Here is a 27,691-nt window from a genome sequence, read left to right as displayed (position 1 = left end):
TGTTTTCTACACTTTCATAAAAATTAAATTGTTAAAACCTTATACTAAGGGACATTATTGAGTTTGAGTATCTCCACATAATGAATAGATTCACAAAACTATTGTAATTGGAGACTGATTTTTTTAATGTATCCTTTCCTGAAATATAGGCTACATCAACTAAAAAGGCACCTAAGTCGTGAACATTGCATTCACTTTTATTTGTTTTTATTTTTTATTTTTTCTTCTTTAATTTTCCTTTTCTGTTCTGGGTTCGGTTTCTCAAAATCCTACACATCACTAGGACGAGAAGGAAGTCAAAAATCAAGATATTATATTCTAGACACTAACAGGTAGCAAACATGGATTTAAAAGAAGAAGTGAAATTACTGTTATTTCTGATATATTTACAACAGAAACCTGTGCTGGACAGAAATTTACACAATATCATATATCACATAATAATCTATATTGTGATATACACACAACTTGTTGTTTTCCCTCAAGACTTTTTCATGACATCTAAAATTTAAGTGAAAGAATAAGCAGAGACCCAGCTGAGCTTTCATTTTGCTATACTACACCCAAAAGCTACAAGCTATGGTCCCCCAAAACCTCTCACTCAAAACTCCCCAAACTTAAGAATAATTAAAAAAAAAAAGGAAAAAGAATGCAGAGAGAAACATGAGCCTCTACTTCTGCTTGAAAATAACAGAGAGGATGGAGATTCCGGGGACATATCTGCAAACAATCCCACAGGTAAAAATCTCCCCTCGCTCACACGAAAGAAGGATCTAAAAGCAAATAAAGAAAGAAAGAAAGAAAGGAAGGTCTCAACGGAAAATAATCAAGCCTGCTTCCGGAGATCCTTGGATTGAATGAATGTGCCATGGAAACCATAAGGCACTCTTGAAGGTAACTCAATTGTAGCCTCAAGCTCCAGAGTCATTGCATTCACAACCTGAAGCTCAGACCTCCACTCCTTCTCGTCATGAACAAATGCAAGAATGTAACCGTCGTCTTCCCTCTCCGACGACGCCGATCGAGGAAGAAACATCGGCTCACCGCCGAATTTCTCACCGCCATACATGTACTTCTTTACTTCGCCGCTGGACAGATCAACCTTGGCGAAACCAGACACCTTAGGCCATGGCTCGGCGAGTGCCAAGTATGCGAACTGTGTCTTCCTTCCAAGCTTGTTCTTGTTCACCATCCCTGCCTCCAAGTTCACCTGTTCTTCTTCACGGATTATAGCCTTTCTTGTTGATTTCCCTGTCTTCAAGTTCAACCTTATCTCCGATAACACACTCTTCAAATTCTCATCGCACTCGTTGAAAATGGAGTCGGCAGGGGTCATGCACGATCCAATCACAACAACCTCATCAGTTTCTTTCTCCTCCCACGCATTCCATAGATGGAAGCAGAAGCACTCTGGCGCTTCAATCCACCGGATACCGTCTGAGTCGGTGGCATTCTTGTCAAGAATCCCAAACCTAGAGACCTTCTCTTTGTCGTAAACAACCGGTGATCCACCCCTCATCATCTCGCCAAGCTTGAAAACCACCTGCTGGTCCGGTACCACCACGAAATTCTCGGTTATCGCGAAATCGTGCATCATCGTTGGGACCTTCAACGGAATATCAACGTCCTTCGACTTCGTTCCGTCCTTATTGAATTTGAAGTACTTTAGGTAAGGCTTTGAAATGACGTCGTAACTTAGAGCAAAGAGTTCGCCTGAGACTGGATCCACTTTGGGATGTGCGATCATCGTGGATTTCAGTTGGCCGTTAAAGTCGTAACGGCCAACGGTTTTTAAATCCCCGTTTGGCGTGACGCGCACGTGGTAAGGCAAATCATCCTCGGACATCGCCAAGAGGCGGTTATTGAAGTAGACCAGACCGGCGTTTGCGACGCCCATTCCGTTTTTACCGTCGACGATGCCGAAGAGGCCGCGGGCGTAGAACAAGAGGAGGCGAGCGATTCCGGAGTGACCGTGGAGTTCTCCGATGGCTTTCGGGAACACCGGTTTTCCGAGGGATTTCTCTTGGACGAGGCGGTTTGTTTCGGTGAACCGGCAGGAGTAGCTGGCAGAGCCGTTGTGGAATTTCACGGCGTGAACCATGCCGTCGCCGTCGAAGAGATGGTGTCCGGCGAGGGGCTCGTACATCGGATTGGCACCGTTGCGGACATAGACTCCGTCAATGCATTCCGGGAGTTTCCCGGCGATTGGGAGGGAGTGAGTCGAGGGATGCTCCGGCACCGGTGCGAAGTTTCCGGCGATCTGAACGCGGGGATCCGCGGTCTTTGGGAGCGGGTGTTGGCGCTCGTGGGAGGCTAAGGCGGATTCCGCGAAGTCTATTGCCATCGCGGCCGCCTTTTGTATAAGGTTCAAGTCTTTAACCGGAGCTGCGGTTGTGGTTGTGGTTGTGGATGCGGTTTTATTTTCTTTTGTTGGTTTTGGTTTTGTTGTTGTTGTGGTTGGTTGTAACTGTTTTGGGAAGTGGAGTGTTTGGAGTGAGCATTTGATTTTATTGTAATTAGACCTCCTCTTGTTACTCCTGATAGTGAATGAGGATGGTGTTTGAGGTGAACATGATGCACCTTTTAAAGAGGAGCATGATGATGGAAGTTTGGTATTGATCCATGTGTTTGAAGTTGCTGCCATGGTTGCTCTATTTTGAAAGTGTAGTGATGTGAGTGTGAGAGTAAGCAAGTAAGTAGCAGGGGTGAATATTGAAAACTTGCTCTATTAATGTTGTATGAGTTTTGAATTTGGAATTTGGATTAGTGTGTGTGTGTGTAATTTTTTTTGTTTAAGAATGTTTTTTGCTTTTCTATGTTTTGTTTGAGAGAGGTGGTTTGTGAGTGAGAAAGTTGAGGGATGAGGGGAGTGAGAGACCGGATATATATAGTGGGGAGAAGGGGTTGGAGGCATGGAGGTTCAACTTAGACATGTAAGAGAAGACCACGTGTAGGATTAAGAAATTGAGGGAAAGAGAGTATTGAGAATGAAAAAAAAGAAGAAAAAAGAAAATTAAAAAAGTTGGATTGCCAATAAGTGATCAAGACAAGGTGGGGTTGTATATGGGGCATAGCTGCATGATACACTGCCACGAACACTCTACTTCGCTTTCTCTCTCTACACTACAAAAGAAAAGCTTATTTTATTGTGGAAATAACAAGAGAAAGGAAAGGGGAACAATAAGGATTATAATCTTAATTTTACTAGATAATTAACAGGGATTTAACTAACAACAAATTAATAAATATTTTTAAATTATATTTTATATTAATTAATTATTATTAATTAGTAATTATTTAAATTTTATTTTTAAAAATATAGAATTAATAATTATTAATTATAATTATTTAAAATTAATAATTAAAAATTATTTATCTATACTTTTCTTTATGATATAGAGGGAAAATTCCTTAAATTGAGAGCAATCACACGTGATAATTGATGAGAATAAAATTAAAACAACGGCAAGAGACCAAGGTAAATTTGGTTTGTTTAACGGACTAATACCTAGGTATTATAATGTGATATGAATTTACTTAATACTTTCATAAAAGAAATTAGTCAAGAATTTTAAATTGAGTTTCTTTTGCTTTATTAGTATATATTTAATAATTCATAGTATTATAAAGGCCATTAATTGGTATAACATGGAAATAGAAGAAAACAATTTAGATTGAGAGAGAGAGAGTGAGAGAGAGAGAGAGAGAGTTGAAACTTGAAAGGGTCTAAAAAAAAGTAAAAGAAAATGAAAGCGGCGAAAGAAAAGAGTGGTATGTGTGTGTGTGTTTAACGATGGTAATCTATTGGCCCATTAGGTTGTAAGATGAACAAATAGGAGGGGTGTGAAGAAGATTGGGCTTTTTTGATTGAAGAATAGTAATGGGTGGTGGTGCCTATGACTATGAGTATGAGTGGAGAAGGCATTTTGGTTTGTTTGTTGCACACGTCGAACCCCGCGTTGCTGCCTCAATGTGAAGTTGTGAGTGAGAGTTGAGAGTGTCACACGTGGCTAATTCTCTGAGTGTCCCTCATCTTTGCCTTCAAAATCTTAGTCACATCAAATTACTACCCCACACGCTTGCAATTCCATTTCCCACTTTTCTTTACCTTCCTTCTCCTTTCCTTTCCTTTCCTTTTGGGTTTATTACATGTTTGGTAGTAGTGTAACAAGACACTAAGCAAGTTTTAAGTATAGAAAACTTTGTTTCAATCTTAATTGTCTCTAGATTGATATTTTTTAGGGAAAAAGCATTTGTGTTTAAAGGGATAATTACAATTTCTTCAAACTATATTAGTTACATCTTTGACAACAAAGTCAGAATAATGGTCAAAGATAAAAAAAAAAAATGAAGTATAAAAAATAAAAATAAAAATATTAAAATAGTAACTATCTACTCTTGTCTTATTCTAATGATAAATATTTTGAACAGAATAAAATCTTATCTTTATCTTGTAAGTTTTAATGTATTTTAAAATTTATAATCTCAAAAATTTAAATAAATAAAAAAATATATAAATAATTATATCAATAGTTATAGTTCTGGAAATAAAATTGAATTAGTAGTTTGATCTAATTAATAAAAAATTGACTATCAAACCGATTTTATTTTAGATAAAAGCCATTTGACGGTGAACTTGTAAAATAATTAAATAGTTTAATTTGTGAGTTTTTTAAAGATTAATTAATGGTATAAAATAATAAATAAAAATAATTTTTTAAATAAAATATATATTTTATATATAATATATTATTTTATTATATTAATTTAACTCTAATAATTTTGATTGAATTTTTGAACCTCTAATCCTATTGGTTTAATAATCGCATCATTTTTAAAAACTACTCATCAATCTCTTTTTCTCTCTCTGTTGACTAAGCATTGTATAAAAAAATTGTTATTAATCATTGAAAGATATTTTTGAGTAATTATGTAAATCAATCCTAAAAAATTTAAAAGTAAATATTTTAGTCTTCAAAAAAATTAATACACAAAAATATTTTTAAAATTTTATTTAGGTAAATAGATCAGTTTTTATTTATTTTTTGCCAGGGTAATTACTTAAATTAGTACTCAAAAATTTTAAAAATAGACATTTTAGTCCCTAAAATAAATTAATATATAGATTAATTCTTAACATTTTTTTCTGTCAGACATAACAATCACCCGTCTATTTTTCGACATAACTCACAACAGAAAATGCAAATTTGACACACTTTTTTTTGTTAATATGATTTTTGCACATATTATAAATCAAAGAAAAGTAATATGTATGTATCACATAGATGTGTATGTTAAGTTAGTCTAATTATGAAGTAGAAATTCAGTTATCTTTTGAGTTAATTAATGATTTGGTGATCAAGTTGAGATTCAAGTGAAAATAAAAGAATAACTTTGATTATATTTAATTCCTACCTATCACATTAATTTAAATTATATTAAATACAAAAATATCAAATAATTTTAAGCTGAAAATTCTTTTAGATCATCATTGAGTGACAATAAATATATATATATATATATATATATATATATATATATATGCGAAAATTCTTTTTGCCAATTTTATGCGAAAATTCTTTTTATATTATAAATACACACATAATAATTTAATGAATAAATTTATTATTTTTTGGTCTAAAATCATACAAAAAATTATGGTACAATATTATTTTATAATTAATAATAATAATAATAAGAAATTTAATTTTTTTTACTTGGTGTAATTGATACTAATAAATGTCACTGAATGCACATTTGATTATGATGATTGTATGAATATATCTACTTACAATCTTACATAGTGCATCCACATGAATATAATCAATATTTGGACCACTTTTTAATGAAAGATATATTTGACTTGGAGTTAGAGAATACTCAACATAACAAAATAAAACATATAAATAATAAGATATAAAACTAAACAATCCACCATAATATATTTTTAATTAAAGAGAATATAAGACTTAGTACATCTCTTTTTATTGGATTTACAATTGGATATGTAGTGAGGATAGTTTAATAATATTCTTTTTAAAAAAAATACCACATTAGAAATAAAATAGGTTTAACTTAATCTTAAAAGTTAATTTGATTATAATATTTACTAATATTCTTTTTCTAATAAATACTTGAAAAATTTAGAATTATGCCAAAAAATGGACAGAAGACTATTATGTCTAACGTAAAAAAATGTTGGAAATTGATCTGTGTATTAATTTTTTTTGGGGACTGATGTGGGATAATCGTCGGTTAGGAATTTTCAAAAATAATTTCGTTGCAAGTATAGTTCCAAACCAACAATTAACCCTCAATCAAAGTTTAATTTTGTTTGTCACTTAAGTCAAACCCAATAAAAATCGAAAGTATTTAAACCTCGGGTCGTCTCTCAAAGAATTGCAGGGAAGTGTGCATATTATTGGTTATGGGATGTATATTTTTGGGTTTTTGGGTTTTATGAACAAGAAATTAAAACCAACCGTTAAAAAAATATAAATGCTAAAAGCTACTCAAGGCAAGGATTAAGAGTCAAGGTATCCTATCTTGGATCATTGACCACAACATGGTGATTACAAAGGATTAATTCCACTTAGTTATCCTCTAACAATTGAAGGAAAGTCAAGTGGACATAATTGGTCCTAAAACCAATTAACAACCCTAAATCACCAATAGAACTGGACATCAATAATCTCAAGGGACCTAAGTCCTCAATCACAAGCCAAGAGTACCAAAATCTACTCTAAAACCTAACCAAGCATTTTATCAAATACTTAGAAGGCATAAAAGAAAAACATGGTAAATTGGCAAGAAATGTAAATCCTACAACTACCCAATGCAAGAAAAGTAAGAATAACAATTCAATTAAACAATAAGAAACATAAAACATCAATTGTATTAAAGGAAATTGAAAGCTACAAGAGTCATAAACATAAATGCAACAAAATAAAGGGAATGACAAGTAAAACTAGAAGAGCAAAGATGTAAGAACAAGAAATTGAAAGGAAAACTAAATTAAAACAAGAATTAAACCTAAATCTAAGGGGGATCTAACCTAAATCTAACCTAATTCTAGAGAGAAGAGAGAGCTTCTCTCTCTAGAATATGACCTAAAATATGTTTTTTATCTATTCCTAATTAATCTCTCCTAATTCTCTCTTGAATTCTGCATCAAACAACATTAGAAATGAGATGGATTGGGCTTCTGCAGCCCCAGAAATTACCCCAGCGTGTTTCATTAAATTGGTCTCGTGTTGCTTGTCACGTGTACGCGTGGGTCACATGTACGTGTCATATTACGATTTCTAGGTCACGCGTACGCATGAGTGACATGTACGCCTCGAATGGTAGATTTCCAAAACTTCATTTTTTCATGAATTCTTCATTTTTACATACTTTTTCTTCATTCCTTCAATCCAATATTTGCTTTCTAAGCCTGAAATTACTCAACACACATATCAAGGTATTGAATGGAATTAAAGTGAATTAAATTATCAATTTTAGGGCCTAAAAAGCATGTTTTTAATCATTAAGCACAATTTAGGGAGAATTACAAAACCATGCTATTTCATTGAATAAATGTGAGAAAAGTTGATAAAATCCACCTAATTTAATACAAAATAAACCACAAAATTGGGGTTTATCAACCTCCCCACACTTAAACATTAGCATTTCCTCATGCTAAATTCAAGAAAGACAAGAAAAGGGGTATTAACATTTATTCAATGCAAGTAAATTATCTAAATGCAACTACTTGGTCAAAATAAATCAATTTCCAAGAATACATATATGAATACAAGCGCTAAGGCAATCACAACCAAGTCAAATCCACAATTTAATTGAGTCCTAGAAAAGAATTATAAACTTGCAAGATAAAAATTAATAACTGGTGAAAACATGTAGTTGAGCAATCGAACCCTCACCGGATGTGTAGCCGCTCTAGTCGCTCAGGTGTATAGGGTTGATTCACTCAATTCTCCTCTAATCATGCTTTCTAAGATTTGTTTTTCATATAACAATCAACAATTATTCAATTCATGCATACATTTATCATGAGAACTTATCCATAGGTTGTAATGGGGCTAGGGTCAAGGTAAGGATATATATGGCCAAGTGAGCTTGAGATTTGAATCTTTGATTAACTTAAACTCTCACCTTACACATATAACAACCTATAAAATTCAAATGCAAACCTAACTACCCATTCTTCACTCTTTCACACACTCATGCATTCTTTTCAATTCACATCCCATATGCATTGGTTATTATTGAACTTTCCTTTGGGGCATTTGGTCCCATATTTATTGCTTTCTTTTTTTTTATTCTTTTTCTATATTTTTTCCTTTTTATTTTTTCTTCTTTTTTTTTTCAAAATAAAATATATACAAAAGTATCAATGCATATGGTTTAAACATTTAATGCATGAGTATGTACCCACTAATTCCCAAGATCTTCAATGAAAATACGAAATACACTTTCACCTTAACCAATATTCCCAAAATTTTCCACACTTAAATGATACACACTCTCTCTAGCCTAAGCTAATCAAAGATCCAAATTAAGGACATTTATTATTTTTCACTTAAGGGGAGTGATGTGCTAAAATTAAGAGTAAAAGGAGATTAACACAGGCTCAAAGTTGGTTAACAATGGTGGATAAAAGGGTAAGGCCATTTGGGTAAGTGAGCTATTTGAAATGAAGACCTCAATCATATAAATGCATTCATACACAAAATAATGGACATAAAGAATCAAACAAATCAAATATTACAATCATAGAAAGAGAATAACACACACTAGAATGAAATAGTGGCTATATGATGTAACCACACAATTAGGCTCAAAACTCACATGCTTATGTGTTCTTAGCTCAAAAACCATATTCTACAATATATAATTCAAGTAAGTTTAATGAAAATATTTTAACTTAAATCAATTAGGATATCAATGCCCTATAGATAAATTCCTTGAAAAATTTCATTATTTTGACTAAGCTTATTATATATATATATATATATATATATATATATATATATATATATATATATATGTGCAAACTAAGAAAATGCAACTAAAAATTCTATAAGATATGGTAATAACAGAAAAATTAAAATGTGAAAGTGTTGGGATTAGAAATTTGTCACCCAAAAACGGCCAATTCGGTCGGACGACCTCCCCACACTTAAAAGTTTGCACCGTCCTCGGTGCATTCAAAGATGAGCAATAGAGGTACGACGACTTTCCAGATTGCCACCTTCAGCTGGTGGATCAACCGGTTGCTGCATGTTCTTTCTTTCGCTTCCCTTTTTGCTTATGGTGACTCATCCTGGACGATAAGAAACAGGATATAATAAGACAAGTAAATGCAAAAGCAAGGAAGCATAGATTGTTGGAATGAGGTAATGATCACTAAAATAAAGTGAGTGAATCAATGTGTGACATTAAGGAGAATAATGTCTGAGTTCTAAGTTGCATGCAGTTTAGAACACACTGGCATTGAAAACTATGTCACAATTAAATAAAAAAAAGTATGCACTTCACTCATTCTAGTGTACTTGAATACTTCATAGAAAACTTGTAAGTTAAGACAAACAAATAAGTAATAAAGAAGCATGAAAGTACTCAAGCAAGAATCAAGTGATTGTAAAATGGATAATGAATGGGCATTGATTGATGTGCAAGGAAACTTAATGAACAAAAGAAACTATGAAAATCACACATCAATCAATGACACACTTTGAATTTTGGTTCACATCACCTAATTGACATGAGTGGGACATATGGTTGCTATGCAATTTAGAACAAAAAAATATAAGATGAGATCAATCACATGGCAAGTATGGTCCACAAAGCTTAAGAAGCTCAAAAATATGTCACTAGGTAAGCTCACAGTCCAATTTCACAATTCACAATCTCAATGCATAAACTAGGTGACGTAAATAAAGATCAATTATAAACAAGCATCACCTAACAAAAAATGCATTGACTACATAAAATTGCCTAATAATAGATAATGAAATCAAATCACATGGTGGCTAGCTACAACATGCAATATGAAAATCCAAAAATATTCTTGAAGGCAATTTACAAGTACTTGGTATTCACAAATACTAAGCATGAAGAGTTCAATACCAAGCAATAAAGTATAAACTCAACAAAGAATTCTGACAATGATGTTAAAATAACATCCTACCTGTAATCAGCAGCAATAAACAGCAAATCAACAAATTAAATCAATAATCTAACACATATCACCTAAAACAAAAATTAAGCTAACTAACCAACTAACTAACTAACTAACTAATTAACTAACTAAATAAGGTGATGGTGGATGGTGATTGATATTGTTGGATGGTGGTTGAAGAAGAAAAAAAAAGAGGAGAAGAGAAAAGAAGAAAAGAAATGGAGAGAAGAGAAGAAAAGAAGTGAATGAAACAGGGCAGGGGGTCATGCGCATACGCGTAAGGTCACGCGTACGCTTGAGTGGCAGAAATAGGATGCGACGCGTACGTGTCTGGTACGCGTAGGCATGAGAAGGGAAAAATAGAGGGTGACACATATCATGCGCACGTATGGGAAGAAATTGTGCTAGACGCACGGTTCCCACACCCTACGCGCACAACTCACTGTCTGGACCGTGCGATGGCACAGTGCTTGCGCGATCCTAGCACGCTAAAAAACTTGGGGTCATGCGTACGCGTGACACGGTGCTCTGTTTTTCAATATTTTTCAAGTTCTAGCACCAAACCAAGCATTCCAAACATCCAAACATCCAAACACTCATCTAAACACCATTAATGAGCGGATAATTTATACACTTTTTGGCATTGTTTTTAGGTAGTTTTTAGCATGTTTTAGTTACTTTTTATTATATTTTTATTAGTTTTTATGCAAAAATCACATTTTTGGACTTTACTATGAGTTTGTGTATTTTTCTATAATTTCAAGTATTTTCTGGCTGAAATTGAAGGACCTGAGCAAAAATCTAATTCAGAGGCTGAGAATGGACTGCAGATGCTGTTGGATTCTGACCTCCCTGCACTCAAACGCAATTTTCTGGAGCTACAGAAGTCCAACTGGCGCATTCTGAATTGGGATAGAAAGCTAACATTTTGAGCTTTCCAGTAACATATAATAGTCCATACTTTGCCCGAGGTTTCATGGCCCAAACTGGCGTTAAACGCCAGCCAGAGACCCCTTTTTTGGCATAAAACGCTGGAACTCACACCAGAACTGGAGTTAAACATCCAAAATGGCATCCAAGCTGGCGTTTAACTCCAGAAAAGGCCTATGCACGTATAAAGCTTAATGCTCAGCCCAAGCACACACCAAGTGGGCTCCGAAAGTGGATTTCTACACTATTTGCACTTAGTTACTTAATTTCTGTAATCCTTAGTAACTAGTTTAGTATAAATACTAGTCTTTCCTATTGTATTCGGATACCTTTATCATCTTATGCCATTTTTCACATTGGGAGGCTGGCCATTCGGCCATGCCTAGACCTTTTTCTCTTATGTATTTTCCAACGGTGGAGTTTCTACACCTCATAGATTAAGGTGCGGAACTCTGCTGTTCTTCATGAATTAATGTAAGTACTATTGTTTCTCTTTCAATTCACGCTTAATTCTTCTCCAAGATATACTCTCGTACTTAATTTAGTTAAGTCAGAATGAAGGGGTGACCCGTGACAATCACCCACTATCTTCGTTACTCGCTTAGCCAAGATCCGCGTGCCTGACAACCACAAGCAGTCTACATGATGTTCAACGTAGTCATTGGATGATAGCCAGAGTATAGTCTCTTGGGTCTCTGATCCACAGATTTGACTTGCCTCTCCTGACAACAGAGCATTCGAATCCGTGAGATTAGAACCCTCGTGGTAGAGGCTAGAACCAATTGGCAGCATTCCTGAGATCCGGAAAGTCTAAACCTTGTATGTGATATTCCGAGTAGGATCTGGGACGGGATGACTGTGACGAGCTTCAAAATCACGAATGTTGGTGACAGCGACAGTGTGCAAAAGGATAGAGAGATCCTATTCCGACACAAGTGAGAACCGACAGATGATTAGCCGTGCGGTAGCTGTGCCTGGTATTTTTCATCCGAGACGAGAGATCCGACAGTTGATTAGTCGTACAGAAACCGTACCTGGACCATTTTCACTGAGAGGACGGTTGGTAGCCATTGACAACAGTGATCCACCAACATACAGCTTGCCATGGAAGGGAGCACGCATGATTGGATGAAGACAATAGGAAAGCAGAGGGTTAGAAGCAACAAAGCATCTCCAAACGCTTATCTGAAATTTCCATCAATGAATTACATAAGTATCTTTATTTTAATTTACATTTTATTTATCTTTCAATTATCAAAACTCATAACCAATTGAATCCGCTTGACTAAGATTTACAGGATGACCATAGCTTGCTTCAAGCCGGCAATCTCCGTAGGATCGACCCTTACTCGCGTAAAGTTTTATTACTTGGACAACCCAGTGCACTTGCTGGTTAGTTATACCGGAGTCGTGAAAAGTGTGATCACAATTCCGTGGACCAACCATCAAACCTTATTAAACATACTCACTACCAAAGAAACTCAACAAACCAAACTAAACAAGAAATTAAACTAATTTACCAATATATACAAAAGAAAAAAAATGAAAAGAGTTTACCATGGTAGGGTGTCTCCCACCTAGCACTTTTATTTATTGTCCTTAAGTTGGACTTAAGGAGAGCTCTAATCAAGGAGGCTTGTGCTTGAATTCATCCTCAAACTTCCACCAATGCTTGATTTCAAATGATTGCCAGAATTTCCAATCAAGTGCACCAAACCTTGGTGAAGTTCTCCACAAGCTCGGAGCTCCCAAAATTGATCCTCATCACATATGCCGGGATCCCAAACTTTGTTCTTACACCCATCTTCAAGTTGATCACCATGATTCCATCCGGGTGATAGGCACATGGAATTCTCATTTGAACACCAAGACATCATCCTAGACCCAATCAATTGAGAACTATACTAACCCTTGCTCCTAAACTTTGAGCTTCCAACTATAGTGAATCGAGAATTATGATGCCAACCACTAATCATCTCTCTTTTGCTCGTCAACCCACAAATATTCCTAAGTTGACCATCCGTCTCAAGTAAAGCATATTCAAGCGGGATAATAAAGCTCAAGGATAAGAATTTTACCTACTCAAATGTGAAGGCTAATGGTAACTTAGGAGAAGATGTCTCCAATGGTCTTGATAAGGCAATTTTCACTCCCGTCCATCCTCTTTGAAGGACTTCCACCTCTTGATAAGATTCTTCAGTTTCAATCCTTTCCTCACCAAATTCATCAAACTCTTTTCCATCACTAAAATCATAAACTGGAGGTTGAGAAAAGTCTACCTCAACATCATTATCAAACTCAATTGGAGAAGATTCCTCAATCTTAAGGAATTCATTTGTGGATGCAAATTCATCACTAGGAGGACTTGATGTGGGATCTTCATTACCAAGGGAACTTGTTTCTTGCTCTATTCCTTCCAACTCTTCATAGGGAACATGCCTTGGAGGTTGTGCACTATCCTCCTCAACAATAATTTCAAGCTTCTTAGAGGAATGCTCTATAATTCTAGATTTCCATGGAGGTTTGGCATCTCCTAAATCTTTAACCGCTTATTCCTCTTCAAGAATTACTGCTTCCTCCAATTATTCCAATACAAAGTCCCATTCCTCATTCTCCACCGGAGTTTCTAATCTCTCCTTCATGCTACACTCTTCATTTGATTCTCCACATGTGACCCTAGGAGTGCTTTGATTGCTTAACCGTTGGGAGGCTAAGTTGTTTACTACCTCGATCAAGGTAGCCATGAATTCTTCTTGCCTCCTTTGAAATTCACGTTGCTCATGAAGGAATGAAATGAGAGAATCGTCTCTTGGGTTTGGGGTAGATAGGAGGGTTCATTATTTGGGAGAAAGGATTCATAAGAGGTAGGTGGTTCATCATGGTACGGATATAGAGATGGTGTATGTGGGGGTGGTTCTTGGGAGTAATTGGGTTGGAATTGTGGTGGCTCTAGGTATGGTTCATATGGTGGTTGGTGTGATGGATATGGACTAGGGTCATATAGAGATGTTTGGTGGTAGGGGGCTTGTGAGTATGGTGGTTCAAAACTTTGTTGAGGAGGAAGTTCATAGGTGTATAGTGGTGGTTGTTGATAATCACAAGGAGGTCCACCATAACTATTGGATTGATATGCATCATGGAATGGCTCTTGCTACACTAATAAGAAGTAATGAAGATAAACTCCTAAAACTAGCAAAAACTAACAAAGAAACTAAAACAAGCTATTCACAATATTAACATATATACAATAACCAATAACAAGCACACATTGCAATTTCCTGGTAATGGCGCCAAAAACATGATGTGGGATAATCGTCGGTTAGGAATTTTCAATAATAATTCCGTTGCAAGTATAGTTCCAAACCAACAATTAATCCTCAATCAAAGTTTAATTTTGTTTGTCACTTAAGTCAAACCCAATAAAAACCGAGATTATTTAAACCTCGGGTCGTCTCTCAAGGAATTGCAGGGAAGTGTGCATATTATTGGTTATGGGATGTATATTTTTGGGTTTTTGGGTTTGATGAATGGTGCACGGAATTTAACTCCACACAACTTAACCGGCAAGTGCACCGGGTCATCCAAGTAATACCTCAAGTGAGTGAGGGTCAATCCCACGGAGATTGTCGGATTGAGCAAGCAATGGCTATCTTGTAAATCTTAGTCAGATGATTAGAAAAGATGGTTGTTTGTTTAAAAGCATAGATGAAATAATAAAGAACGAAATACTAGATTAGTGTAAAAGTAATGATGGATAATTAGTTAAGACTTCGGAGATGAGTATTTTTTCCAGATTAACTTTTCTTACTGTCTACTTCAACAACGAACGATTCATTCAATGGCAGCCGTAATTGACTAACTCATGTAGCATCCTCATCAAGTTAGTCTCTTCTAAACCATAGCAGTCTATCATATCCGAGAAACTCATGTAGCATCCTTATCAAGTTAACTCATGGCTTTCCCCTATAGTCGAAGGTGAAGACCTAAGCAATCCACTCCCCTTTGCGATCCTACTCAAAACGCCACAGACAAGGTCGGATCTTCCGGATCAGGAAATGCTGCTTCTCATACTCTAGCCTTGATGCCACATAAATCTCAGTAACCCACGGTCAACGGGATTATATATCACATATCCAAAGTTGTCCAGGCACGCTCTTGGAATCCACAGTGCATTATCTAGCTTGTGGTTCAATGCTATCCGGGCAGGACTCACACGGAACCCATGTAGAACAAGGATGATTGTCACAGGTCACCCTCAATTCATGATATGAAGAACAAAAATGCACAAGAGAATGGAATCAAACGTGTATTGAAATCGAACAATAATATTATTAATCCATGAGAATCAGCAGAGCTCCTAACCTTAACTTAGGAGGTTTAGTTGCTCATGCTTTACAGAAAGTAAAACGTGAAAAGGTAAAGATGAGGCAAAAGATCCTAAACATGGGTGATCTTCTCCTATATATACTAATCTAATAACTAAGAAGTACAAAAATATGATAGAATGGTCTTGTAGTGCAAAAATCCACTTCTTGGGCCCACTTGGTGAGTGTTTGGGCTAAGCTTAGGGTGACTCCACGAGTTGGTACTCCCTTTGGGGTGTTGGACGCCAGCTTTGCTCTCCCTTTTGAGCGTTGGACGCTAGCTACTCCCTTTTGGGCGTCCAACACGAGAAATGGGGTTGGTAGCTGGCGTTGAACGCCAGTTTTAGACCCTCATTTCCAGAGCAAAGTATAAACTATTATATATTGTGGAAAAGCCATGGATGTCAGCTTTCTAAAGCTTTTGAGAGTGTGTCATTTGGACCTCTGTAGCTCCAGAAATGCTCATTCGAGTGCATGGAGGTCAGAATCTGACAACATCTGCAGTCCTTTCTTTGTCTCTTAATCAGACTTTGCTAAAGCTCCTCAATTTCAGCCAGAATTTACCTGAAATCATATGAAAATGCACAAACTGAAAGTAGAATACAAAAATATGAATTTTACACTAAAACCAATGAAAATATAATAAAACTTAAACAAAATATAACTAAAATGATATGATAATGATGCCAAAAAGCATATAAAATATCCGCTCATTAATGAACAAGAAATAAAAATCAACAATTAAAGAAATATAAATGCTAAAAGCTACTCAAGGCAAGGATTAAGAATCAAGGTATCCTGTCTTGGATCATTGACCACAACATGGTGATTACAAAGGATTAATTCCACTTAGTTATCCTCTAACAATTGAAAGAAAGTCAAGTGGACATAATTGGTCCTAAAACTAATTAACAACCCTAAATCACAAATAGAACTGGACATCAATAATCTCAAAGGACCTAAGTCCTCAATCACAAGCTAAGAGTACCAAAATCTACTCTAAAATCCAACCAAGCATTTTATCAAACACTTGGAAGGCATAAAAGGAGGACATGGAGCATGGAATTGCTACTACCATTTTGACCAACAATGTCGACCAGGGACTGCTATAGCTACACTGCCCTCTCAAATCCGTTACTCAAATATATTACCTCTACCACCATCTCCTTCATTTCATCAACCACGTGCATACTACACAGCACTTCCATCTATTGTGGAATCACTTTAGTACCCTGACTTTGGGGCTATCCATCATGTGACATCTGACCTAAACAGCCTTCTTTCTTCAACACCAAGCTTGACAGATTCTGATAATCTCTTTGAAGGTAATAGTACAAGTATACGAATCACAAACTCTGGCTCATCTATTTTAATTGATCCTCACAGTAATGTTAGTTTTGAATTTTGGCCTAAAACATGTCTTGTTCATGATTAGGTATCAAGGAAACTTCTTCTTTAGGGAATTACTAGAGGAGGATTATATGTCTTTGACAATTTGTTTGTTCCAAGAAGTGTGAAACTGTTGAAAAATATGATAGTTCTTTGACATCTGTTTCATGTACTTCCCAAAAAAACGTTTCTCTAATTCTTTTTTGTCTACAGCCACTTGTAATTCAGTTTTTTATTTCAATAATATGAATAATGACATTCTACCATTCCATGATGATAGTAATAAATCAAAGGTTGTTCACCTTAACTCTACTGATATCAATTCTATTATGCATCAATATACTCCTTACTATAGTGCCTTATTGACCAATTGTAATAATTATAATTTGTATGATCTTTGTCACAAAAGGTAAATCTTTACAAACAAACCATGGAAAGGAGTTTATGTCAAAGTCTTTTATAGATTTTTTTGCAAAAACATAAAATTAAAGAAAAGACTATAATGTCTGTATACCCATCATCAACAAGGAAGTGTTGAAAAGAGACATAAAAGCATCATAGAAACTGGTCTTTCTCTTTTAGCCACTGCTAATTTACCAATGTTATCCTGGGAAGATTCATTTGCTACTGTCATGTATTTTCTAAACAGGTTACCTATTGCTATCTTAAACTTTATATCTCCTTTTGAAATGATTTTTAACAAAAAACCTAGATTACAGACATTTCAAAATCTTTAGTTGTGCGTGTTTTCCACTTCTTAGACCATACAATAAGAATAAACTTGAATATAGGTATGAGAAATGTTTGTTCCTTGGTTATGATAGTAACCATCAAGGTTTTAAATGCATATCAAAATCTGGTAGAGTCTTTCTTTCTAGAAATGTATATTTTGATGAAAATGTGTTTCCTCACCATGAAATATTTTGCGTAAATTCAAATTACTTAGCAACCTGCAGTAGTTCCATGTCTCATTGATACATGTTTGGGAGGACAATTCGGGCATTCTAAGGCCAAAGAACAGAATGAAAATTTTGCATTTTCGGAGGGTCCTATCGTTAGAGCACGTGCAAAGAAGCTCAAGGAGAGCTTTGGGAACTTGGTAGCACTTCTACATAAGGAGTTACATCAAGTTCTAACTAAGGAAGAAAGGACAACGCCTATTAGGCTAAGTCAGGAGATTTGTTTAGTTTTGATTTGCTTAGTAGTATTTTTAGAAATGTTAAATTTAAATCAAATCTGATATAATTTAATAAGATCAAATCTGATTTAAATTTGTTATTAAAGATCCAATCTAATAAGATCAAATTTGATTTAAATTAGTTATCTTTTAGCTAGTTGTTAGGAGTCTATTTAAACACTTTTGGTGAGATAATTTACATAACTTTTTATGAATAAGATTTTCAGTTACTTTTTGCACATTTTTATTTTGTGATTAAATGAGGTGAGTGATTTGCTTCGCTTATTGCATGAAGAAGATTGAAGGATCCAACACTAAGGTAATTCTGTGTGTTAGTCTTTTTCAATTTTCATCCCTATGATCTAGGTTGTCAAAGACAGGTTCTTTGAAGTTCTAGTAGGAAATCCCTTCTGGTGACCTAGGTTGTTACGAACAGGTTTCTTAGAGGTCTAGTAGAAAAATTTCCTTATCTATCCGTTTATGTTTCCGCTGTGTCTTTTTGCATCCTACTTTCTTATCATTTGGTATCAGTTACAGATCGTAGGTAAATTCTTATTTATCTACATGTTCTAACGTTCTTGTTTTGTTTCTTTGTTTTTCTTTCCGCTTTCTGCAAATTTACTTTAGAGTAAAAAAGGAAAAAAATGAAAATTATTATTTCAATTTTGTTACTGCAATTTCTATATATTGAAGTCAAAGTCCAAAAAAAAAAAAAAAGAAAAGTTGCCAAAAAAATCGTAAAAAAAAAATAATAAAAAGTTCATCTTAATTTTTTTCCTGCAATTATTATATCTTAAAGTCAATGTCTGCAAAAAAAAAAAAAAAAAAGAAAAAAAGTCCTAAATTTTTCAGCTTTGTTTTAGCTTTCCATAATTTACTTTAGGTTTCAATTAGGATTCAAATATTTTCTAGTTTCTATCATCTTAGAATCACTTATTATTTTCTTTCCTTTGTCATATACTTTGGTTGTCTTCTTGTCAAGTTGAACATCTCAATCATTCAAATTATCTTAGTTCGCTATCTCAATTCCTCATTTTCTGAAGTGACACTTGTTAAAGCAATCCAAGAGTGGAAAAAGACAAGAGTGGTGAGCTCAATAAAGGATAAAAGCCACAAATTGAGTGTAAACATGAGTGTCCTACTCCGAGTAATACACGTGAGAAGAGTGTTGTGAGGTCTTTTTCTCACAGGTTCTTCAGTGATGGCTGACAATGAAGGAAACCACGATCTACAACTGACTTTCTGCTTCGACACAATCATTTGTGTCCTTGCAAGGATTGAACAACGTCTTGATGACATGGATTCCTGAAGTAATTCTTTATCCCCTAGTCGAAGAGCGCGGTCCTGAGAATCTGTTCATAATCATTCTGAGGAGTCTGAGAAAGAGACTTGATGAATCCATATTTGATGGTAATTTTTGGTTGAAATTGAATGAATTCCATCATGCAAACCAACATTTATTCCCTTAAATAGCATGCTTTTTAGTTCTCCTCCCAAATTATGCTTGATTATGAAAATATGCTCTTTTATGCTTAATTTAGTCAATTTTATTCCATTTACATTCCATTCGATACCTTGATGTTTTTGGTGAGTGATTTCAGATGTAATAGGTAAGAATGGCTTGGCAAGAATGGAAGAAGAGCATGCAAGAGGGAGGAAACATGAAGAAATAAAGGAGAAGAGCATTGCGAAGTGTGCGTGCATACAGCCTCTTGTGCGTATGCACAACCTGAGAATTCGGGCGAGTGTGCGTGCGCACACACCTGTGCCTACGCACAGGTACTAACACGTGCCTTCATTAAAAAGGCACGTGACTCATGTTTTGGGAGCTTTGGAGGCCCAAATCTGATGACCTAGAGCTCATATTAGAGGGGCAACACTTGGAGAAACATAGCATACCATTAGGAGTAGTGTAGATAGAATTAGGAGCCTTTAGTTTTTAGTTTTCTCTAAGTTTTCTCTCAACTCTATTAGGGTTTTCATTAGGGTTTTTATTCCTAGTGCTATTTCCATTTTTGATCTTGGATTTTGCTTACCTCTATTGTAAGTATTTCTTAATTGCTCTCTTTTACTACTACAATTTTGATACTCTTTCTTGTAGTTAAAGACATATTGTTAATATATATACTTTTTGTAATTTTGATTTTCTTGTTGATGATTTGATGATTGATGATGATTATATGCTTGGTTGAGTTAGTATTGTTGTTTTTAGTAATTTGTTGCTCATAGTTTTAACCATTTTCTCAATTTTGTCATGATTTGTGTTTTTGCCCACCAAGTGTTTGTGGAAATGTCAATTTTGACTATGAGGTAAATTTTCACCTCTTGACTTGGGGAAAATGAACATATGGGTTCCTAGAGTTGAAATGTTCAACATTTAGTGATAATTCTTGGATTGTTAATTGTTCTTGTGTCCACTAACGCTAACTTGTTGTTAAGGCAATTAGCAAGTGAGTTAGGATTTATGGATTAAGAACACTTATGTTCACTTGCTCTATCCTTCAATGTTAAGGGTTAACAAAGTGAGATTAATCCATCACAATTGTCATAGTTGTGGTTACAACAAGGAAAGGATCCCATAGCTCATTCCAAGCCAAGAAGCTATTTATGCTTTGAGTTACACACACACGCATCAAGCACTTTTACATCTTACTTGTTCATATTATATAGCTAGTTCTTTAATTCATTTATTAGTTCATTAATTGCAAATTTTTAATGTTCTTTTATTCCTTTAATTGTTCATCTCTTTATTAAAAATTCCTTGACTGTCACAACCGAACTTGCGCACTATTGATCGCTAGTTCCTTGGGAGACGACTCAGGATTCTACTCCCGGATTTAATTGGTTTTAAATTGTGACATATCTAATCTAAACTTTAGGTCGTGAGTCGCCTTGTCAGTTGGGACTATACATGCAACGTTGAAATCCCATCTTGCCTCCCCTTTCGGAAAAAAGAGAGAAATTCCTAACCGATGATACGACTCGTCATCAAGTTTTCGATGCCGTTGCTGGGGAAGCTAGTGCAATGAGTGCTATACTTTCGGTTTTTGTGAATATGTGAATAGTGTGAATACTTGATTTTTGGTTTGTCACTTGACACTAATTGGTAGTTGGTGCCTCTATATAATTAGTTTTGGTAGTTGTTGACTATTAGGTTGTTTTCGTTTATTTTCTTATTCTTGTTTTGTTCTTGATGATTGCATGATTTCATTGATTCCTAAGTTGAATGACATGGTCGCTTCCAGACCTGAGCATTGCCCCTTTTGACCCTGAAATAGAAAGGACTTTAACATATCTTAGGCAAGCGCAGCGCTGGTTAGCATTCGTGCATAGAGAATCGGACTCTCTTGAAGAGCAACCCGATTCCCTATCACCTTCTAACTGTGATTCTCATTCTTCACTAAACAAAGGAACCTTGTATTCTTCTGTTGGAAGTGCTGAAATTTCTGTGAGTGAATTAGGTGACAACAATATGGCGGCACCACCTCGGAGAATTACTTTAAAGGAGGCCGGAGCCCCGGACATCACTTTGCAACCGGTACAAGTTCAGTACCCGGATCTAGATGACAACTTCGAGCCTAAGACGGGTATGATCAACTTGCTTCCGAAATATCATGGGTTGTCCGGTGAAGATTCCTTCAAGCACTTGAAAGACTTTCAAGTTGTGTGCTCTACTGCAAGAAGACATGGCTTGGATGATATAGGCGTCATAGTTTTTGCTTTCCCTTTCTCTTTGGAGGGAAAAGCGAAAGAATGGTTTTACACTCAATCTGAAGAAGTGATTTCTAATTGGGATTTGTTGCGCAAGAAGTTTCTTGAGAAGTTTTTTCCACCTCAAAAGACGGATTGTCTAAGGAAGGAAATTTCATGCATTATGCAAAGAGATGGAGAAACCTTTTATGAATATTGGGAAAGGTTTAAGAAGTTGTTCGAATCTTGTCCTCATCATCGTATTGATGAATTGGTGCTCATAAGCTATTTTTGCCAAGGGTTGATCCCTCAAGACAAGCTCCTCATTGATGCCTCAAGTGGAGGATCTCTTACTAAGAACAAGACCGCAGAAGAAGCTTGGGAAGTCATTGCAGACTTGGCGGATTCAACTCAAAATTTAAGGACAAAAAATCCCCATCCGAAGGCCATAAGTGAAGTCTCACCTTCCGGTGACGCTATCTTGACTAAGACGCTTGGTGAAATGATGGTCTTGCTAAGGCAAATTACTCAAGGACAACAAATTCCACAAATGTTGCTATCTCCTCCACCCCAACCTCCTAGAATTGAAGGGCCTTCTAGATCTTGTGGTATTTGTGCTTGCAATGGTCACTACACCGATGAGTATCCTCAAATCCAAGAGGACAACACATTGCGGTGGCAAATCCTTATCCACAAAGGTCCAATTTCTACCAAGGCAATCAAGGATCTTATCACTATGGAGGAAACCAAGGTCAAGGGTGGAGAGACAACTCCAATCAAAGGTGGACTCAACCATTTGAAGTTCGACCTTATTCCAACCAACAAGTCTATTATCATCAACCTTCTCAAGTCCAACAACCCTATCATCAACCACCACAACCTCACTACCCACATATCAACCACAAAGTCCACCTCATGCCCAACCCAATTAACAACCACATTCTCAAAGTCACGCCAGGTATCAACCACCACACACTAGGCTTACCCTCCCTCAAAAAAGTCAACCTCCCTCTTCAAACCAATCTCATATGAATGATGCACTTCAGAGTTTCATGTAAGAGCAAAGGGAGTTTCATAAGAAGCAAGAAACGTACATGGCAACCATTGCCGACGCTTTATCCTGTTTGACTATTTCTCCTTCAAACATTCACAATACCCACCAAGCTTCCACATCTAATGGTCTACCTTCTCAAACTCAACCAAATCCCAAGGGAAGCATCAATGCTATCACCCTTAGGAGCGGTACCAAATTAGATGAAGTTGGTCTTGAGCCTACAAGTTTGAGCAATGAACCCCACAATGAAGAAATAGAAGAAGAAGTGAAGGGGGTTAGTGGTGAGAAGGAGGATGTTTCAAGAGAGGAGGAGGATCTATTGAAGGTCAAGGAACCCAAAAGGAAGAACCCTCTTGAAGAGACTACACCAATCCCTTTTCCAACGGTGGCTAAAAAGGCTAAGAAGCATGAAGACTTTGACCCTAATGTGGTGGAGATCTTCAAGAATGAGGGAGTTACCATTCCTCTTTTTCAAGCCATCCAACAAGTTCCAAAGTATGCCAAATTCCTAAAGGATGTTTTCACTCATAAGGACAAGATTGGTGAGCTAAACAAAAGTCCGATGAATGATTCTATTTTTTCTCTCATTCCAGAAAAATGTAATGATTCCGGTCCTTGTTTGGTAACTTGTGTGATTGGTGGGATGGAGTTCATGGATTGCATGTGTGATTTGGGAGCTTGTGTAAGCATTATGCCTCTCCCTATCTATGAGAAGTTGAACTTGTCGCCATTGAAGAGGTCTGGAGCAAGATTTGTGTTGGCGGACAAGAGTATTGTGTCGATTGTAGGAATTGCGGAAAATATGTTGATCAATATTCAAGGGTTGCTATTCTCGGTAGATTTTCATATTTTGGAGACCCCTCCAATTGACTCAGACAAGCCATCCTCTATTCTCCTTGAGATACCATTTTTGAAGATATCTCGATTCAAGTTGGATGCATTTTCGGGAGCTTACTCGTTTGAAGCCGATAGAAAAGTAGTGAAATTCACTTTGGATGGATCCAAGAAGCCAACACTTGAAGTATACTCTATCTTTGGTTGTGACCTAATTGAAGAGCAAGTAAATGAGACTAATGGGGAGGATAAAGAAGCAAAGGTTGTCAAGGAACCTAAGTCATTGGACCACACACAACCCAAGCATGCCAAGGAGTTGGAAATTTTCCTCCTTGGAGAGGTCCCAATTGTTGATCAATGAACTCATGCATGTCCAACTTAGGACGTTTAACCAAAGTGCTAGGTGGCAGACACACCACCATGGTAACATTATTCTAACCCTTCTCTTTTTGTTTATATTTTAGACTTAATTGCCTTTTTGTTATGATTGGTTCACTTAGGAGTAGTTTAATCTTTGATTTAGATAGCTTAACTTGCATATGGGTCATGAATATTTGAATGTTTGGGGTTGAATTTTGGATGAGTTAAGGCTTGGTACCTTAGATTTTGAAAGGAAGTTTTTTGAAAAAATAGGGCATTGTGCATGCGCACAACCCTGTCCGTCCGCACAAAATCCCAAAATTTTGCGTCTAGTGCGTGTGCACACCCCTGTGCGTACACACACTAGCCTGCACAGCTCCTGTTGGGAGCGCTCGCACGCTCTATGCGTGTGCATTTCCTTTTGTTTTGCGCCTTGTGCGTGCGCATGCCCCTGTGCGTACCCACGCAATCTCTAAATTTTGAGTCCTGTGCGTGCGCACCTCTCTGTGCACACGCACACTAGTTGGTGTGCCTTCTGTTGATAGCGCTCGCACGACTTGTGCGTAGGCGCTCCCCTATTTTTCTTAAGCCTTGTGCGTGCGCATCTGTTTGTGCGTATGCACGCAGACCCCTTTTCGCGCACTCTGTGTGAGCGCACAACCCTGTTCGTTCGCACACCAATTGACACTCCCTCTGTTTGAAGCACTGGCATGCCCTGTGTATATGAACCCCTACCAATTTTTCCATCTGTGTGTGTGCACAGACCTGTGTGCGCATGCACACATGACCCTTTCCCAAGTTTCTTAAAAAAAAAAAGAAATTCAGTTACCTGTGCGAGCACACGGCCTTGTGCGTCCGCATGCACTCTTGCACCCCTTCTGATGGGAGTGTTCGCATGGCTTGTGCGTCCGTGTCCCCTTCTGTTTTGGTTCATGTGCATGCGCATAAACCTCTGTGCGTACGCATAGGCGTCGATCTGGTCGCTAATCTGGGCAAAAACCCTGTTGAGCCAGCAGCGTCTTTCTTTCTTCTTCCCCACTGTTGTTGCACCCTCTCCGCCCTAGCCGTCACCACCTCTCTTTCTCTCTCTTTCTCTCTTTCTTCTTTCTTTCTTTCTTCTCTTCTTTCTTCTTTTTCCTTTTACCGGTGAGTTCTCCGCCCTCTGTGGAACTCCGGTGTCTTTCCGGCGAAGCTAACCACTGTAAACTTGCAGTGGCTATCACAAGTGCCACTGTTTCATCTCCTTATCTTGCTTTATTCTTCCTTTGATTTTCATGTTTTTACTTCTTTTTTCATATTCATTTTGATCTTGTTTTAATTTTGTTCAATGAATTAGGTCAAGTTTATTGCTTTATTTAATTATCTTTGTATTGCAAATGTTTGATTCCTGAATTATTGGGTTGTTATTGATTGAATTTGAGCTTGAATGTCATATGTTTGCACAATGCACATTAAGTGTTTGATAAAATGCCTAAGTGAAAATGTTGTTTGATTCATATGAAATGGCCATCATATGCTCTCAACTTATCTCTTGTTTGGCATATTCTATGATTTGTGTAACTTCAAATATGATTTTTGATGATGATCAACTTGAATTTACTAATGCATTCCCTTGCTTCTTGAACTTGAAGTTCCAAACACCCTTGTGTTACATGACTTTTGTTCCTTTGTTAATGGGTGACTTGTTTATGAATGCATTGATCTTAATTGAATTCAATTTTTCATTGTTCATCTTAGCAATTGAATTGAGTAATCACATTACAAGTTTTCATTCCTTGATGCCTTGATCAAACATCTTTTGCTTTAACTCAAGGACATTGTTTATGTGATTCTCACACCTTCGGGATGAACAAATGATGTTTCACTTTGCTTAAATGTTTATGGTCATTGTACATTTTCATAATAACGAGTTTTCATGTCCACAACCCCGATAACCATTTCCACAAGGAATTCAATTAAGTCATCTTGTGCTTGCTTAAGGTTGCTTCCATGTTAATTCTTTAGACTTGCAACTTAAGTACTTGATTGAGAAGCATTAAGTTTTGATTGTTTAGTAGTGTGATTGTCATTTTAACCGGCTAATGTGTGTGTTCTAATCGCGCGCACTCTCGGAATGCACACATTGTCTTCTCTTAAACCACACTATTTTGGAAAAGCTTCTCAATTAAGAATTTTAATTCTTCTCTATATTGTTTGTGCTTCCTCATTGATCTTGTTTTGTTGTTACCATATGATCTTGAAATCTATTTCTTTACCTCTCCTTTTTAGGATGCGCAAAAAAGGCAAAGCGCCGGTTTCACAACTGGTGGACCCGGAGAATGCTCTTTCGTGTCCCTCCTATCGTCGGAACGGTGAACTGGACACCTTTGCCAATCAAAGAGTTGGATGTGGAGGAAGACAGTGAAGATGAAAAACCTGAACCCCAATGTCCACCAGCTGAAGGTAGAGCCCTCTAGTTTTCTCATCTCCCAAATTGCATGTATGCACGGAGGACCGTGCATTGATTAAGTGTGGGGGAGGATCTGTAACTTGGGGGGTGGGGTAAATTTTTTTTCCTAGATATTTTGCAATACTTTCTAGTTTTCCTTTTTGTTATTTTGTTCTTATTGCACTTTGCTTGTTTGCTTGTATATATTTTAGTTGCTTATAGTTTTATGGTAGTAAATATTGGCATGTTGCATGGTATATTAAATAAGTTTGGTGAAAACAACAAGGAATTTTCAAGAAATCTCTTAGGGCGTTCTATTGATTAGATTTGGAGAACTTTTTTTTCAACTTGTTTGAAGTATCCTTTTTCATGGAACATAGAAAAGAGCTAGAACAAAACACCTAGTGAGATTTGAGCTTTAATTGTGTGGTTGCACATTTTCGACCACAAAATTTTGTTCTTGTGTATTATACTCCTTTATGATTGTGATCTTAGATTTGCTTGAATCTTTATGTCCTATATTTTGTGTCTTGACTGCATTTAATATGATTGAGGCCATTCTTGAAATTGAACTCACTTAGCCCATATAGCCAACCCTTACAAGTACCATTGTAACCCACTTTTGAGCCTTTAAATCTTCTTTTGTTCCAATTTTAAGCACATTATTCTCCCTAAAGCGAAAAATCATTAATGTCCATAGATTGTTTCTTTGATTAGCTTGGGTAGAGTAGTGTGTGTTACTCAAGTGTGGAGGGGGGGGGTTTGTTTGAAAACATTGGTGATGAAATTACATTGGATTTCCATCAAGAAAAATCTTAGAAATTGGGTGAACACTCATGCATTCATCATTTAGAACATATGCATTTCTTTTTGTTAACAAAAACAAAGGAAATTTGTTTTACAAAAAAAAAATCAATCATTCTTGTGCATAATAGCATATGAAATAAAGAGCTAAATAAAGAATGCATATGTATGTATCTTGGAAAGAAAATGTATCAGTGAATGTGAGAAAGGAGATAAATGGGAAACTAGGGTGTTTTTCTTATGTGTATATAGGATGATATAGTAATAGGTGGTTGCTTGAGCTAATCAAAGAACCAATCTACTAGTCCACTTAACCATATTAATCTTATATTTACCCTAACCTCATTACAACCCTCCAAAGACCTCATGATATTTGCATTCATGCATCGATATTTGTTGATTGTTAGATGATTAGCAAATCCTAGAAAAATATGATTAAAGGAGCATTGAGTGATTAAGCCCTACACATTGAGCAATT

At 36.3% G+C, this 27,691-nt stretch overlaps 2 protein-coding genes and 1 non-coding gene across 3 annotated transcripts; 1 reads left to right on the top strand and 2 right to left on the bottom strand.

The window, feature by feature from the left end:
* Positions 1-346: 346 nt before the first annotated feature.
* LOC107613693 (9-cis-epoxycarotenoid dioxygenase NCED1, chloroplastic) lies at positions 347-2,865 on the bottom strand. The gene has a single exon (XM_016315801.3). The coding sequence runs from the start codon at positions 2,642-2,644 to the stop codon at positions 827-829; it is 1,818 nt and encodes a 605-aa protein (XP_016171287.1). The 5' UTR covers positions 2,645-2,865; the 3' UTR covers positions 347-826.
* A 19,025-nt stretch (positions 2,866-21,890) lies between these two features.
* LOC148548075 (small nucleolar RNA R71) lies at positions 21,891-21,997 on the bottom strand. Its single transcript, XR_015897479.1, has one exon. It is a non-coding gene; the product is annotated as a small nucleolar RNA R71 (small nucleolar RNA).
* An 830-nt stretch (positions 21,998-22,827) lies between these two features.
* Positions 22,828-23,982, top strand: LOC107611042 (uncharacterized). The gene has a single exon (XM_016313009.1). The coding sequence runs from the start codon at positions 22,828-22,830 to the stop codon at positions 23,980-23,982; it is 1,155 nt and encodes a 384-aa protein (XP_016168495.1).
* Positions 23,983-27,691: the final 3,709 nt, after the last annotated feature.

The sequence above is a fragment of the Arachis ipaensis genome, chromosome B8 (genome assembly GCF_059453495.1).
Source record: "Arachis ipaensis isolate K30076 ecotype BB chromosome B8, ASM5945349v1, whole genome shotgun sequence".
NCBI classification, from domain to species: domain Eukaryota; kingdom Viridiplantae; phylum Streptophyta; class Magnoliopsida; order Fabales; family Fabaceae; genus Arachis; species Arachis ipaensis.
Note: the sequence above shows the minus strand (reverse complement) of the source record. Positions and strands in the feature narration are given on the sequence as shown.

Excerpts from the sequence above, each read along its gene's own strand:
- LOC107613693 (XM_016315801.3), bottom strand. The coding sequence starts at position 2,644 with ATGGCAGCAACTTCAAACACATGGATCAATACCAAACTTCCATCATCA.
- LOC107611042 (XM_016313009.1), top strand. The coding sequence starts at position 22,828 with ATGGCAACCATTGCCGACGCTTTATCCTGTTTGACTATTTCTCCTTCA.